This window comes from Saccopteryx bilineata, chromosome 1, assembly GCF_036850765.1.
Source record: "Saccopteryx bilineata isolate mSacBil1 chromosome 1, mSacBil1_pri_phased_curated, whole genome shotgun sequence".
NCBI classification, from domain to species: domain Eukaryota; kingdom Metazoa; phylum Chordata; class Mammalia; order Chiroptera; family Emballonuridae; genus Saccopteryx; species Saccopteryx bilineata.
In genome coordinates this window covers 48,478,798-48,492,927 of record NC_089490.1, presented here as the reverse complement: position 1 = coordinate 48,492,927, position 14,130 = coordinate 48,478,798, and the positions used below count along the sequence as shown (strand labels likewise).

At 38.7% G+C, this 14,130-nt stretch overlaps 1 protein-coding gene across 1 annotated transcript; it reads left to right on the top strand.

The window, feature by feature from the left end:
* Nucleotides 1-3,979: 3,979 nt before the first annotated feature.
* On the top strand, nucleotides 3,980-10,048 carry COX7A2 (cytochrome c oxidase subunit 7A2). Its single transcript, XM_066252993.1, has 4 exons — nucleotides 3,980-4,125; nucleotides 5,374-5,463; nucleotides 8,428-8,512; nucleotides 9,843-10,048. Exons 1-4 carry the CDS (start codon nucleotides 4,108-4,110, stop codon nucleotides 9,899-9,901), a joined length of 252 nt encoding a protein of 83 aa, XP_066109090.1. The 5' UTR covers nucleotides 3,980-4,107; the 3' UTR covers nucleotides 9,902-10,048.
* Nucleotides 10,049-14,130: the final 4,082 nt, after the last annotated feature.

The following is a 14,130-nucleotide window of genomic DNA, read 5'->3' as shown; positions in this document are numbered from 1 at the left end:
AACCCTCTGGAGGAAATAATTTTTCAAAAGAGCCGTTTCTAATGTTACAAAAGAACCTCATACTGATGTTTTGAGAAGGAACCTATTTTGAAAATAACTATTCTTTTTCAGAGGATGAATTTACAAATCTGGTAACAAATTTCAGGTTTGCCCGGGAAGATCCAGTCAAGTTTAATAGGCACCCAGGCACACTCAGCCCTATTTTTTTCTCTTAAGAAGATTACAATTTACAGAGCAAGAATATGGAGACAATGAGTGAGGAAGAACTCTGGGACTGAGTAATGTTTGAAAGGAGTACAATGAGTATTAAGATTTTTTTTTTGATTTTTTATATTTAGTAAGTTAATTTTTTTTCATGCAGCATACTATTCATTTAACCAGTATTTTCTACATGCCAGTTACTAATCTAGGTGCTGGGGCTTCAGCAGTGAATAGCTTTAAGCAGAGTCATTATCTAGCAAGTTCTTAAAAGGATACTGCTGTGTGGAAGATAAACTGGATGGAAGAGCAGAAGTAGGGAAACTAGCTTTTTTTTTTTTTTTTTTTTAAACTTTTTAATGTGATGCAAGCAAGAGGAAGTGATGGCTTGAGTTGGAGTGGTATTGGTGGAGAGAATGAGAAGTCGTGAGATTCAGATTATATTTTGAAGGTGCAGCCAGTACTTTGGGGCTTGAAGAAAATTGCAGAGAACGCTTGGGAATGAGTGGAAAGAAGAATGCCATTTTGGTTGTAATTCTGAGATGCCCATTAGGCAAGTAATTGGAGATGTCTGGAGTTAAAGGGAAAGGTCAGGGTGGAGAGTTGTCAGCACACAAATAGTGTTTCATGGCATTGGATAGAAATCACAAAGGGATAAATGTAAAACAAAACAAACCTGGTATTCTCAAATTGAAAGATTGAGAGGATGAGGAAACGAAGTACCAGCTGCTGAAATAAAACAGAAAATGTCATGTATGGAAGCCCCACTAAAGACAATGTTTCAAATTTCAGTATACATACATGTATAGTGTATTGCGTTTCTGGTTTATTTCCAAATAGAAAATTGGGAGTATTCTTTGAGGGCGTAATCAAGTATATTAAAGGTTGCTCATAGATGGTATAGGTGAAAATTGAGATCGACAGTTTATTTGGCAACAGAAGCCACTGGTAATAGTAGAAAGGGCAGTAAAAGGCTGCCCAAAATGGAATTAAAAGAAAAATAGAAGAGGAAGAAATGACAAGTTTTATTTTTAAGAAGAGAAATGGGCCTGACCAGGAGGTGGTGCAGTGGATAGAGCAGCGGACTGGGATGCGGAGGACCCAGGTTTGAGACCCCGAGGTCACCAGCTTGAGTGCGGGCTCATCTGGCTTGAGCAAAAGTTCACCAGCTTGGACCCAAGGTCGCTGGCTCGAGCAAGGGGTTACTCGGTCTGCTGAAGGCCCAAAGTCAAGGCACATATGAGAAAGCAATCAATGAACAACTAAGGTGTTGCAGCGAAAAACTGATGATTGATGCTTCTCATCTCTCTCCGTTATTATCTGTCCCTCTCTGACTCTGTCTCTGTAAAAAAAAAAAAAAAAAAAAAAAAGAGGCCTTGGCCGGTTGGCTCAGTGGTGGAGCATCGATTCCTGGCCAGGGCACACAAGAGAGGCGCCCATCTGCTTCTCCACCCCTCGCCCTCTCCTTCCTCTCTGTCTCTCTCTTCCCCTCCCGCAGCCGAGGCTCCACTGGAGCGAGGTTTGCCCGGGCGCTGGGGATAGCTCTGTGGCCTCTCCCTTGGGCGCTGGAATGGCTCAGATTGCGGCAGAGCGATACCCCAAGATGGGCAGGGCATCGCCCCCTGGTGGGCATGCCGGGTGGATCCCGGTCGGGCACATGCGGGAGTCTGTCTGCCTCCCCGTTTCCAGCTTTGGAGGGATACAAAAAAAAAAAAAAAAGAAATGGAATGGCAACTAAAATTAAAGATGGTTTGTTTAATTTGGGAATGTGTTTATTATGCTGATGGAATGATTCAATAAAGGGGGAATTATAATATAGTAAGTGACATGCAAATAAGGATCTGCATCTATTTTAGGATCTATTTTATGTGAATCTGGTTCTTTATGGACAGAGCCATAAGTGTCCTAGAACTATCACCGAATATATATTAATTACAGTATGTGTTGGTCTTGAAGCTGTGGTAAGGTATTGGTAAATTCATTATAATCTCTGTTCTTGAGAAGTTTACAATCTAGTTGGCTAAATGGAGAAAATACAAGAGAACACATACAAATTTAACAAATTCAGATTATAAACAATCCACGTTTTAAAAATCTGTATGCTCCGGCTATGGGCACCTGGTAACTGTCCTCACGGATTTGCTGACGGTATGTAATGCAGAGGGAGGAATAAACCGGTACTTTCCTTCCTAATTCAGGGAAGAGATGAATTGTGTTCTTTATAAATCTTGGTGAAGAAGAGAACTTGGAACTGGGGGGCAGGTAACTTCGTGGATTTATCCCCAAAGATTAGAAAGAATAATTTTAGTGTTAACTAATTTTTGTTTACACATTTCAGCAATGCTGAACTCATATATCCTCAGCTTCCTATTTGAAATGAGAATGGGTTAATTAGAACTGAACTTGTAAAAAGGTGAAAAAAACTTTATTGTAGTATAGGCAGATATTTTTACTTTTATACACACTTGGGAGTGAGCTACAGAAAATACACTTGCAATTTAGCATTGTATTAGCAAGACTGATGCCGGACACACTGACAGCCCATCTATACAATTAATTGCTATGTGCAGCAACTCCTGATACATGAAGTTGCCCTGCTGGACCTGAGACAGCAAGACTCAAGAGTCCAGATTTGCCATCCATTTTCTGTCTCCAATTAAAAATAATCCCCCTCTTTTCAGCATTTTCCCAGGCACAGAGAAATGAGAGAACAGCTTCCACAATGGCGGGACACTGGCATCCAAACGTACAAGAAGATAAAAATTGGTATTCTGATTAAGGTCTTAAAATCATGTTCTCAGTACAAGGAACAGTAACCTTCTCACAGTAGTTTATTCGGTGGAGAAAACCAATTGTATCCGTAAGAGAAAAACCTTTGTTTTAAATTTTCATGCAGCTTCACAGCTTCTAGTTCGGCCAACCAGTGTTCTTTCAACGTCGAAATTGTCTCAAAAGTTGCTCAATTTTGCGGCAGCTTGTTCAGAACACGAATTTTCTCGAATAGCGTGGTCTCACATTAAGTTTTAAAGTGACCAATTTTCCTCCTTCAGTGAGGACAATCCTCCTTTTGTAAGTTCTGTCCTCCTTTTTGATATTGGAAGACTAATCTGTAAATATGTCCATATTTGATCGATGCAGAGTCGATCCATTGCATGTGATGTGACATATGTGCTTACATGCCTATTTTTAATAATAATTGTAAGAAAAAAGTGCTCATTTAGATGCAGATACGTCACATCACACGCAATGGATTGACTGCGATTGAATACGGATATTTGTAGATTAGTCTTCCAGTATCAAAAAGGAGGACACTTTTCGAGGGAGGACAGAACTTACAATAGGACTGTCCTCTCTAAAGGAGGACGGTTGGTCACCTTAGAGTACTTTTTTCTTACAATTATTATTAAAAATTAATAGGCATGTAAGCATAATTACAATATAAAATATTACAAATGTTTTTATTATGCATTTATCATATAGTGTATTGTTACAATGAATAAAAAGTTTTAGTTACGATGTTGTTTTCTTCCATTTATTTTTGTCCTTTTCATTGGAAAAATGTTGGTCACCTTAAGTTTATATATACTACTTAAAATAGTTGTTAACACGTACGTCTCAAAAGTGGTTTGCTTTTTGCCAGCCTCAACGCCAGGGGTCAGTCGCGGGAATGGCTTTCAGCAGGTCAAACGAGATCAAGGGGTGAATTGGCCAGCTGGCTAGAGCGGTCCCTGCCGTACTGCCGCTCTCGCTTTTCCATCTCTCTATGGTTAGGAGCCGGGCGGTCCTCCATCCGGAAATAGGTAGGGGCCCTGATGTTTGCGCAAGGCCAGAAGGTAGTTCCGCTTCCGGTGTGGCGATATTGCTTCCCCCTGTTGTCCTAGTTGTTTGGTGGGCATTAACTGAGCCAACATGCTGCGGAACATGCTGGTAAGAATCTTATCGGCCTGCAGTCGTAGTGTGGGGCTGGAGGGTTGGGAGAGGAGGGTGAGAGGCGGCGACCGACCAGAAAGCGTGTGGTGGGCGGGAGCGAGAGGGAGAGGGCGGCTTCCCAAGTCACCTTGCCCTTTTCACAGTGCCCTTTTCTCCTGCCGTTACTTTCCGTTCCTTTCCCCTCGCCCCGGGGTGTGCTTGATAAATGTAGGGAGTGGAGAAGCGGGGAAGGTGACCAGGAGATTAGTTAGACAAGCTTTGGTTTTCTCGGTCGCCACCCCTAACTGAGGGCTATTGATGAGTTCGTTAACTGCTGTAAAACCAAGGCCCTGGTGGGAAGTTTCTGATACTCGGAAGCTTCAGACAGAAAGCTGTACCTGGGATACTGAAAGGGATTCAGTTTCAGTGGTTCTGAGCTTTATGAGAGCGTCACAGGGCTGTTTAAAAAGCGAGTCGTTCAGTTTGGGGTGGGACTTTAGGAGCAGTTATGGCGGAAGTGTAGTGTTGCTGCCTCAGACGGTTCTGCAGTGGGCTTCATCCTTCCGCCGACTTTGCGCTTGTGAAACATTTTCCAAAAATTGTGAAAAGAAAAGGAAAATGTAACAGTGATCACTTTCTTTTGTAGTACTCAATAAGGTTTTACTAGTTTCTTAATATAGTTTAGAAAGTGGAGTGCGTGTTTGTTTCATTATTTAATTCAATTGGATATATAGTACGTCTCTCTTTAAAAGATTTACAACCTATGAAGAATTTTCAGGAAAAATATAATGAGAGGAACATTTTCATTAATTAGGAGCCCTGCGAGTTTATTTTGATATCAAGTAATAGATTTTAAAAATATAGAATTCAATAAAAACATTTGAAAAGTTTAGTGTATTTTGTAACCATTCTTTATTTTTGTAATATCGATATCTCAGTATGTTTTCTTCAAGGAACCTGGTTCAGTTCAGGGTTTTGTTTGTGTTTTGGGTGCTCTTTTTGTTTTGCTTTTTTTCCATTTTTGCTCAGAATCACCGTGAATTGCTTCTTGAACGTGCTTTTTGGAGACTACAGAATGTAATATAAGATGGAGAGGATGAACAACAAATTAAAAATCCTAGATATTGGTTTATTACTTTGTTACTGACAAGTTGGGTGTTTTAACCCTCTCTTTTACTTCTATAGTTTTAAATATTGTACATGGTTGGTTTTAAAGGTTTCTGTAAGCTCTACATCTGTTAATTATGTGTGGTTTTTCCATTTCAGGCTCTTCGTCAGATTGCCCAGAGGACCATAAGTACTGCTTCACGCAGGCAGATTGAAAATAAAGTTCCAGAGAAGCAAAAGCTATTTCAGGTACTGAAGTATAAGATATTGTTATTTATAATAATATGATTACCAAAAGGGATATAGAAAGTCAATCTGGAGATGTTTGATTATTAGTGATCCTGTTATATTAGCAAAAGAATAAGAAGAAAGTGTCTGTTGATAGCTAACTGGGCATTTCCTATATCCAGGAGACCTTTGAGGAAGAGAAAAAATGAGAGAGAAAGAGTAGTATAGGTCAGAGACACTTTCTTTGGAGGTATTGCGTTGGGCTGGCACTCAATTGGGTAGTTGCACAGGAATAGGCAAATAGACCATAGGAGGGACCCAGAAATGGACACACACACACACACACACACACACACTCTAACATATTAGCAGTGCTATTTCATATTAGTGGGAAAAGGATAAAAACAATTAGCGTTGGAAAGAAAGTAAAGTTAGATCCCTTCAATATTATATATTAAACGTAAATTGTAGATATGAACGCTTCTCCAAAAAATTAGAATATAGGAAATATTCCCCCCCCCCAAGTTTTGTTGAGATATGATTGACAAAAATTGTATATTTAGGTTATACCTGATTTTTTAAAGATATACAATCAAATGTTTAATGTATCTGATGATTACCACAGTCAAGTTAATGAACACACCCATCACCTCATGTAGTTACTTTTTTGTGTGGATTTGTAAGAGCACTTAAGATCTCCTGTCTTAGCCAATTTCAAATGTACAATACAGTCTTATTAATTACTGTAATCACCAAAGGAGAATATTTCTTATCATTGTCAGGGTGGTAAGGCTTTCTAAGGAAGCTGTAAAGGAGAAAATGTGCAAGATTCGGTGACATAAATTTTTTTTTTTTTTTTTTTTTATACAGGGACAGAGATAGAGTCAGAGAGAGGGATAGATAGGGACAGACAGACAGGAACGGAGAGAGATTAGAAGCATCAATCTCTCTTGTTGTGACACCTTAGTTGTTCATTGACAGCTTTCTCATATGTGCCTTGACCATGGGCCTTCAGCAGACCGAGTAACCCCTTGTTCGAGCCAGAGACCTTGGGTCCAAGCTGGTGAGCTTTTTGCTCAAGCCAGATGAGCCCGCGCTCAAACTGGCGGCCTCGGGGTCTTGAACCTGGGTCCTCCTCATCCCAGTCCGACGCTCTATCCCAGCGGTTCTCAACCTGTGGGTCTCGACCCCGGTGGGGGTCAAATGACCAAAACACAGGGGTCACCTAAAGCCATCAGGGTCGCGACCCACAGGTTGAGAACCACTGTTTTAGAGGGTATTTGAAAGTATCATTAAAGACAAATTATGTACCCTGTCCTCTAGGGCTCCCACTCTTAAGAATCTTTTCTAAAGAAATAGTAGTCTGATTATTTAAAAATAGAATAAAGGCTATTCATTATGGGATTTTAATATCAAACCCCCAATAACCTAAATACCCATTGAGTACTGGCTAATTCAATTATTTTTTTGCACATTGGAATTTAGTAGCCATTAAAAGGAACAAGGTAGGTTTAATTGGACAGAAATGTTTTTCAAGATAGCATTGAACAAAAAATAGTATGTGTTACATTATTATGTAGCGTAACCTCATTTTGTATATTAAGCACATATGTATATAAATTAGAAGATATTACAATATAAGCATTAAAAATTCTTTAAGGACATCTACCATACATTATGCTGTTAATAGGTTTTCTCATGAGGAGAGGCTTAGTGGGATAGAATAGTTTACTTTTAAAAGTGGTTAGATTATCAGTGGGTTTTTTTTTATTGTAATCTCTGTTTTTTTGCAAATAAAATTTCAAGTGATAAAAATTTAGATCATCTGTACTACATAAAAGTAGAATAGTTATATTTAGCAGATTTATTAAATATCTACTTTATGCCAGGAGCTGACTCGGAGCTAAGGGCAGGTTTATAAGCCCCCCCCCCCCCTTTTTTTTTTAAGAAAAAGGATCTCTGTGACTAAATCTAAAGTGTGATGATTACTTTTTTTTTCATTGAAAGAAGGTGAGGCAGGGAGGCAGAGAGACAGACTTCTATATGAGCCTTGACCAGGCTCCACCCGGCAAACCCTCTACAAAGCGATGTTCTGCCCATCTCAGGCCGCTGTTCCATTGCTTGGCAAGTGAGCTATTTCAGCACCTGAGGCAAGGCCATGGAGCCATCCTCAGCGCCCGGGGCCATCCTGCCTGAACCATTCGAACCATGGCTGCGGAAGGAGAAGTGAGAGACAGAAGGAGGAGGGGTGGAAAAGTAGATGGTTCCTGTCCTGTGTGTACTGACCAGGAATCGAACCTGGGACTTCCAATGCCAGGCTGATGCTCTACCCCTGAGCCAACTGGCCAGGGCCTGAGTACTGATATTTTTAATAATTAAGTTTATGAACTCAATGAGTATATTTTCAAAGCATTCGTACTTAATATGTTCCATGGGGAGAACATCTTTATTGAATCTCAATTTTAAAAGAAAGAATGTTGACTTCAGAAATTCTTATTTTAAAAGTAGTAGCAGAGAAACAATTAGGAAGAGTGTAGTTCTTTCTTTATTTTGAAATTTTAAATATTTTTATTCCAGAGGTTTAAGGAGCCATGTAATTTTATGAATGGATTAGTTTTGGTTTTTTTGAAAGAAGTTTAGGAAGGAAGAGTGATGAGAAGGATCAGCTTGTAGTGGCACTTTAGTTGTTCATTGACTGCTTTTTCATATGTGCTTTGACCAAGGTGTGTGTGGGGGGCCCAGCTGAGCCAGTGACCATGGGGTCATGTCTGTGATCCCATGTTCAAGCTGGCAACCCCACACTCAAGCTGGGTGAGCCCACACTCAAGCTGGTGACCTTGGGGTTTTGAACCTGAGTCCTCAGCGCCTCAGGTCGATGCTCTGTCCACTGCACCACCACCTGGTCAAGATTGACTGGATTAGTTTTTTAACTTAGTTGGAAATAAATGACATGTATTATTTACTAATACTATTCTTCTAACCTAGGAGGATAATGGAATTCCAGTGCATCTAAAGGGTGGAGTAGCTGATGCCCTCCTGTATAGAGCTACCATGATTCTTACAGTGGGTGGTAAGACATTTGGAATGCTTGGTCTATAGAAAAGTAATAGTAAGGAAAACCATCAATTTGATTGCTTTTACTATGCCGTGTTTTACTTTAAGACAGGCAGTCTGTCTCCAGAATCTGCGAACTTAATGCTTTGCATGAAAGGTTCAAGAGGGTGATAGATACGTATTATATTAGGGCATTTGAATGTCTTTAAAAATATATAACAATAAAGTTTGATGATTATCTTTTGATAGAGGTAGCTTTCCATTGTGCTATTTCTGCAGGCCTTTGGAGGAATCAAAGATTTTGACTGTGATACATAATGAAAACATTTTACATCTAAATCCAGTACATATTATTTATGGCAAAACCTATACAGATCAATACTTACTATTATATGTGAAGTAGTTTGAGATTTTTTTCTATGTATTGGGCAGGCCCATTATTCAGTATCAGCAGAAGAATACAGGTATACTAGGAGCACAGATGGGCATTTGAATGATTGTACCCAGGGGAGGAAGGGAAACACTATTAGAATGATTACTGCCTTCTCATCTATTGGTAGGAATGTCACATACCTGGATTTCTGTAACCGTTGTGTTGTCTATAGTATGTCCTTATTTTAAGATGAAGAAATTATGTTAATTACCCAAGGTAATATTGCTTTAGTGTGGAAAATGTGGGATTTGAGCTCTAATTTTAAAATCCCCCTGCTCATGCCTCGGTGCTGCCTTTGGCGTGAACTGAATACTGTGAACGGGCGTTTAAAGATGACGACGACAACCAGAGAATAACACTGATCTTTCTTGAGATAAAGTCCTAAATTGTTTTTGTCCAATGTGACTATTTTTTAGACATTCTGGTAATTAGTTTTAAAAATAAATTTTTAGTTATTACCTATTCTTACATTAAATTTGATTATTTAAAAACTATATATCACTGTTCCTTGGTTTTACATTGATAATACACTTTTGGGAAGGTTTATGTATTTTGACCTCTTAATTGGGTTTTGAATCATTCTTAGCATTTCTCAGGCAGTTTAGGTAAATATGGAAATAAGCTTTATATATGTTCTTAATCTTAAAATTTTTTCACATCATTTAATTGACAAATACATTATTGTGCTACATCTAACATTTTGTATAGAAGTAATATTGAAACTAAACAAAATGTTTATATATATTTTACATTTTGTCAGCACCTGTTAATATACTTTTCTGTTTCCATAAAAGTAGTCTTATTGCCTGCCTTGCCTTTATCTTACAACTTTGAGCTGGAATATTAGGTTTATACATTTAAATTTTAGAATTTTTTGTTAAGTGTTTCTTTTGTTTCTTATTATTTTTTTTAGGAACAGCATATGCCATATATCAGCTGGCCATGGCTTCATTTCCCAAGAAGCAGGACTGACTTCAGTTTATTCTCCCAGTAATCAGTTGGTTCAATTTCATTCAACTCTCTATGGACCAGTAAGCTGATAAATAACTGAGTTCTTCTTTGGGGATCAATATTTATTGACATGTACTAACTGCCATCAATAAAGCAGTCTTTACCATGCTTTGTCTTATTTTATCACACTTTAGGATATAAATAATTTTTTTTTTTTTCCCCTGAAGCTGGAAACGGGGAGAGACAGTCAGACAGACTCCCGCATGCGCCCGACCAGGATCTACCCGGCACGCCCACCAGGGGGCGACACTCTGCCCACCAGGGGGCGATGCTCTGCCCCTCCGGGGCGTTGCTCTGTTGTGACCAGAGTCACTCTAGTGCCTGGGGCAGAGACCAAGGAGCCATCCCAAGCGCCCGGGCCATCTTTGCTCCAATGAAGCCTCGCTGTGGGAGGGGAAGAGAGAGACAAAGAGGAAGGAGAGAGGGAGGGGTGGAGAAGCAGATGGGCGCTTCTCTGTGTGCCCTGGCCGGGAATCAAACCCAGGACTTCTGCACGCCAGGCCGACGCTCTACCACTGAGCCAACCGGCCAGGGCCAGGATATAAATAATTTTCAGCTTTTGATCAGTCTTATAAATTTTAGTAAAGGAGCAAAAAATTACTCTTTTGTCATTAAGCTTGTATAAAGTACCATTGTGATACTATTTTAGCAAAATTTTATTTTTAAATGCTCAGAATTATATGGTGGATGATCTTCAACTTTAACTGAGCTTGACACTTGAAAGTCCCACCCCTCACTGTACTATATCTTTGGATATGCTAAAACCTGAGGTTAATGAAAGCAGGCTATTTTTGGTAAGTGAGGGTTCAAGTTTTTTCTCTTAGCTATGTGAGTATATTTTTAAATGTTGGATGTAATCTATAGTTTAGAACTAGTCTTCAGTAGAGTATAAAATAATTCAGTATTTTATTTTCATATAGTGGGTTTCTATTGTGTTACATTTATACATAACTTTTCTTAAATACTTAGTTTATTTCTAAGTTATCTTCTCAGGGAACTTGTTAGACTTTGTCATCTCCGCAAAGTATACATTTGTAACACTATATAATGATTATAGTATAGATGCATCAGATCTAGGGGAAATCTATTAGTAAGTGTTTTATAATAAACTGCAGTGTCTGGATAAAATGGATAAAAATAATGTATTTAGAAAAAAATGAATAAAATGTAAAGTTGGCAAACTAAGCCTTTTCCTGTTAAGACATTGAGGCTTAGGGTACAAATACATCTCAAAAGGTACCTTAAAAAAAGGGATTTTGGTAGCCATACTATAAAACCTGCCACTAGATGCATGGATCTGTCAAACCTCTGACCATCTTATTTTTAACATCAGAGAACACTGCTTCTGAAGAGAGTAGACATTTGAAAGACAGAAAGTTCTTAAGGTGGTCTGGAATCTAGTTAATTCAGTGATTCAGGGCTAAAAGGCAATCACTGACAATATTTTAAAACAATCTATTTATTAGTATCTTACAAAGGATTTCTTAAACATGATTGAAATAATTTTATGACAAGTGAGAGACTATTGTATAGTAAAAAGGAAAATAGCTTAATATCCTCTACAACCTCATGTCTTCATATTATGAGAGGTGCTTTAATATTTCTGGTAGAACCTACTGAAGCAATTGATAAAAGTTTTTGGTGTGTTAAAATGTTCTGTTTGGGCTATGTTACCATGGCAATCTTGGACAAAGTAAAAGAGTTAAATAGTTAAGGAACTTAAAAAGTTTTTTTGCTTTGATAAAATATTTGCTTTTTGCCCTAAAATTCTGCATTGTCAGCGGGAGTGGAGATGGGGAGGTGGGCAGGTGGGCGAGAGGCAAGATTGCACGAGAGCAGCTACTGAATAGAATCCTGTGAAAGTATCTGCTGCACTTAACTATTGATGGATTTCAAAGACTAACCGAAGGTCCACAGAAATTAGAAGTGTGTTGCCTTCAGGAACAAAACAACAGTCACTTCAATCTCCTTTTTGTCTTACTGCCCAGTATCCTTTAGAAAATAGTCTCTGTCACTAAATAGAGGGAATTCCATGGTGATGTTATCCCACTATAACTATGGGAGGGGGAGGTATAGTTAAGTGAAATTTTCTTAAAATTAGTACTTTGCACAAAATTAATTTGTGATCTGGAGCTCTTCCAGATGAAGTTTAATTGCATTTAGAGGTGAAAAAGACTAAAGCTTGGAGAGGGCACGCCCTTTACCCAAAGCTACGAATAAATGGCAGCACAAGATTTTAGACCCAGTTTTATCAGATTTTTACAGTTCATGGTCTTTCTAGTATATTTTATCTTACCAAGTATTTAGTTACCAACTAGTATAGCTTCAGTATACTGTTCTTTCTTTTTTTACTTGCATTTATTTGGGTGACATTGGTTAATAAAATTATACAGGTTTCAGATCTACAATTCTAGAATACATCAACTGTATATTGCATTGTGTGCTCACCGCCCCAGGTCAAATCTCCGTCCATCACCATCTATTTTCCCTTTGTCTTCCTTCACACCACCACCCCCTTCAATATACTGTTAATAAAAATGTATATAAATATGCCTGCACTACAGACTTACATTCTCTGTAGTCAAAAGTCTTAAAAGAGTGATCAGTACAGTCTCCAGTTCCATTATTCAGTTTCACGGTGATCTCTATACACGATTTGCAGTCTACCTACCTATTTAACATCTGTCTCTTCCACTTGATATTTGAGGTCCAAACTCAGTGCTCATCACGAGGCATATACCTCTGCCGCCTCTTGGAGCCTGGTATACCCATTCCTGGCACTCCGGGAAAGCACCCTAGATTGTGCTGGAAACTTTGACGTTCTCCTGTTTGCTCCCCATGTTCCCTGTCCTCACCTGTATCAAGAGTTCCATTCCTTTGAATTTGACTTCAGATGTGAATTACAATTTTTGATAAGATTCAGAACCAGTATAACATTGCTAATTACACAGGTGGTGGAGTCAGAAGAGCCAGCTTCCAGCCTTGGATTTCTGTGGGTGGCCAACCTTTCTAAGCCTGTATCCTCATGTCTAGGAATGAAATAATACCTAGAGCATATAGTTATTCTAATGCATGTGAAGTACAAATGACTGTTACACATGCCAAGTATGCAAAAATACCCGGTATATCTGTTGTTCGTTCTGAGGAAGGAACTGTGTTTTTTTCAACTGATTCCTATGAACTTGGCACAGAGAAGGGACTAAAAACAGGTCAGGGCTGGTAGGTTCACAATGTCATCCATGTCCTAGGTGACTTCGGTCTTGGCTCTGCTGTCCTTGGAGAATGGCTCTCATTCTCCTGGTAGAATGGCTGTTGGGTCTCCAGCTGTTTTGTTTGTTTTCCTGTAGGAAGAAGGATTGGTGCACATGCTAAATTAGTGAGCTTTTATAGGAGCTTCAGCAGACCCACACAAAGACTAGTTTACATCTCTTTGGCCAGACCTTTGTCACATGATCATGCTTGGATTTAAGGAGGCCAAGAAATGTTTTAGCTGGGCATATTGCCAAACAAAATTGGAGTTTTATTTAATAAGAAGGGGAGACTGGGTATTTAGTTGGCAACTAACAGTCTTTCTGCCAGCCAGTTTGTTTTGTAAAAGAATGAAGTCAACTCTGGAGGACATAGGACCTAGAAACATTGGTTCCTAGCTATAGTCGTTTCTATGCTCACATCCATGCCTGTTCTTAGGCTTGGTTGGATTCCAATGACCAATAAATTTTCCTTTTTGCTTAAGTTATTTCAGGTAGGGTTCTCAGCTAGGAACCAAGCAAGGCAGGATTTCCTGAGTTTCCCACCTATTGTACTATCTAATGAAACCACAACACTATCATTTACCCTAAACCAGTGTTTCCCAACCTTTTTTGTGCCATGCCCCACCTTAACCTTTCTAAAATTTTTATGTCCCCCCCTATGTAACATACATAATTTTTAACATTAAAAAACTGATTTGTTCACTTAATTAATAAAATGATAGGTTCTAGGAAGAAATCACTATGAAATTGTTAACAAAACACAGTAAGTAAAATTTCAAAACATATAATGAAAAACAAATTTAAATTCCAAATAATTTTAATACAGATTTTTCTATATTAATTTATTATTTTAATTTAGTGTGATCCTTGTGCTTGATGCTTGCTGCACAGAGATTTTATATTAGGTTCCAATTTGGTTAGCTTTAGTCTCAAGTCTCC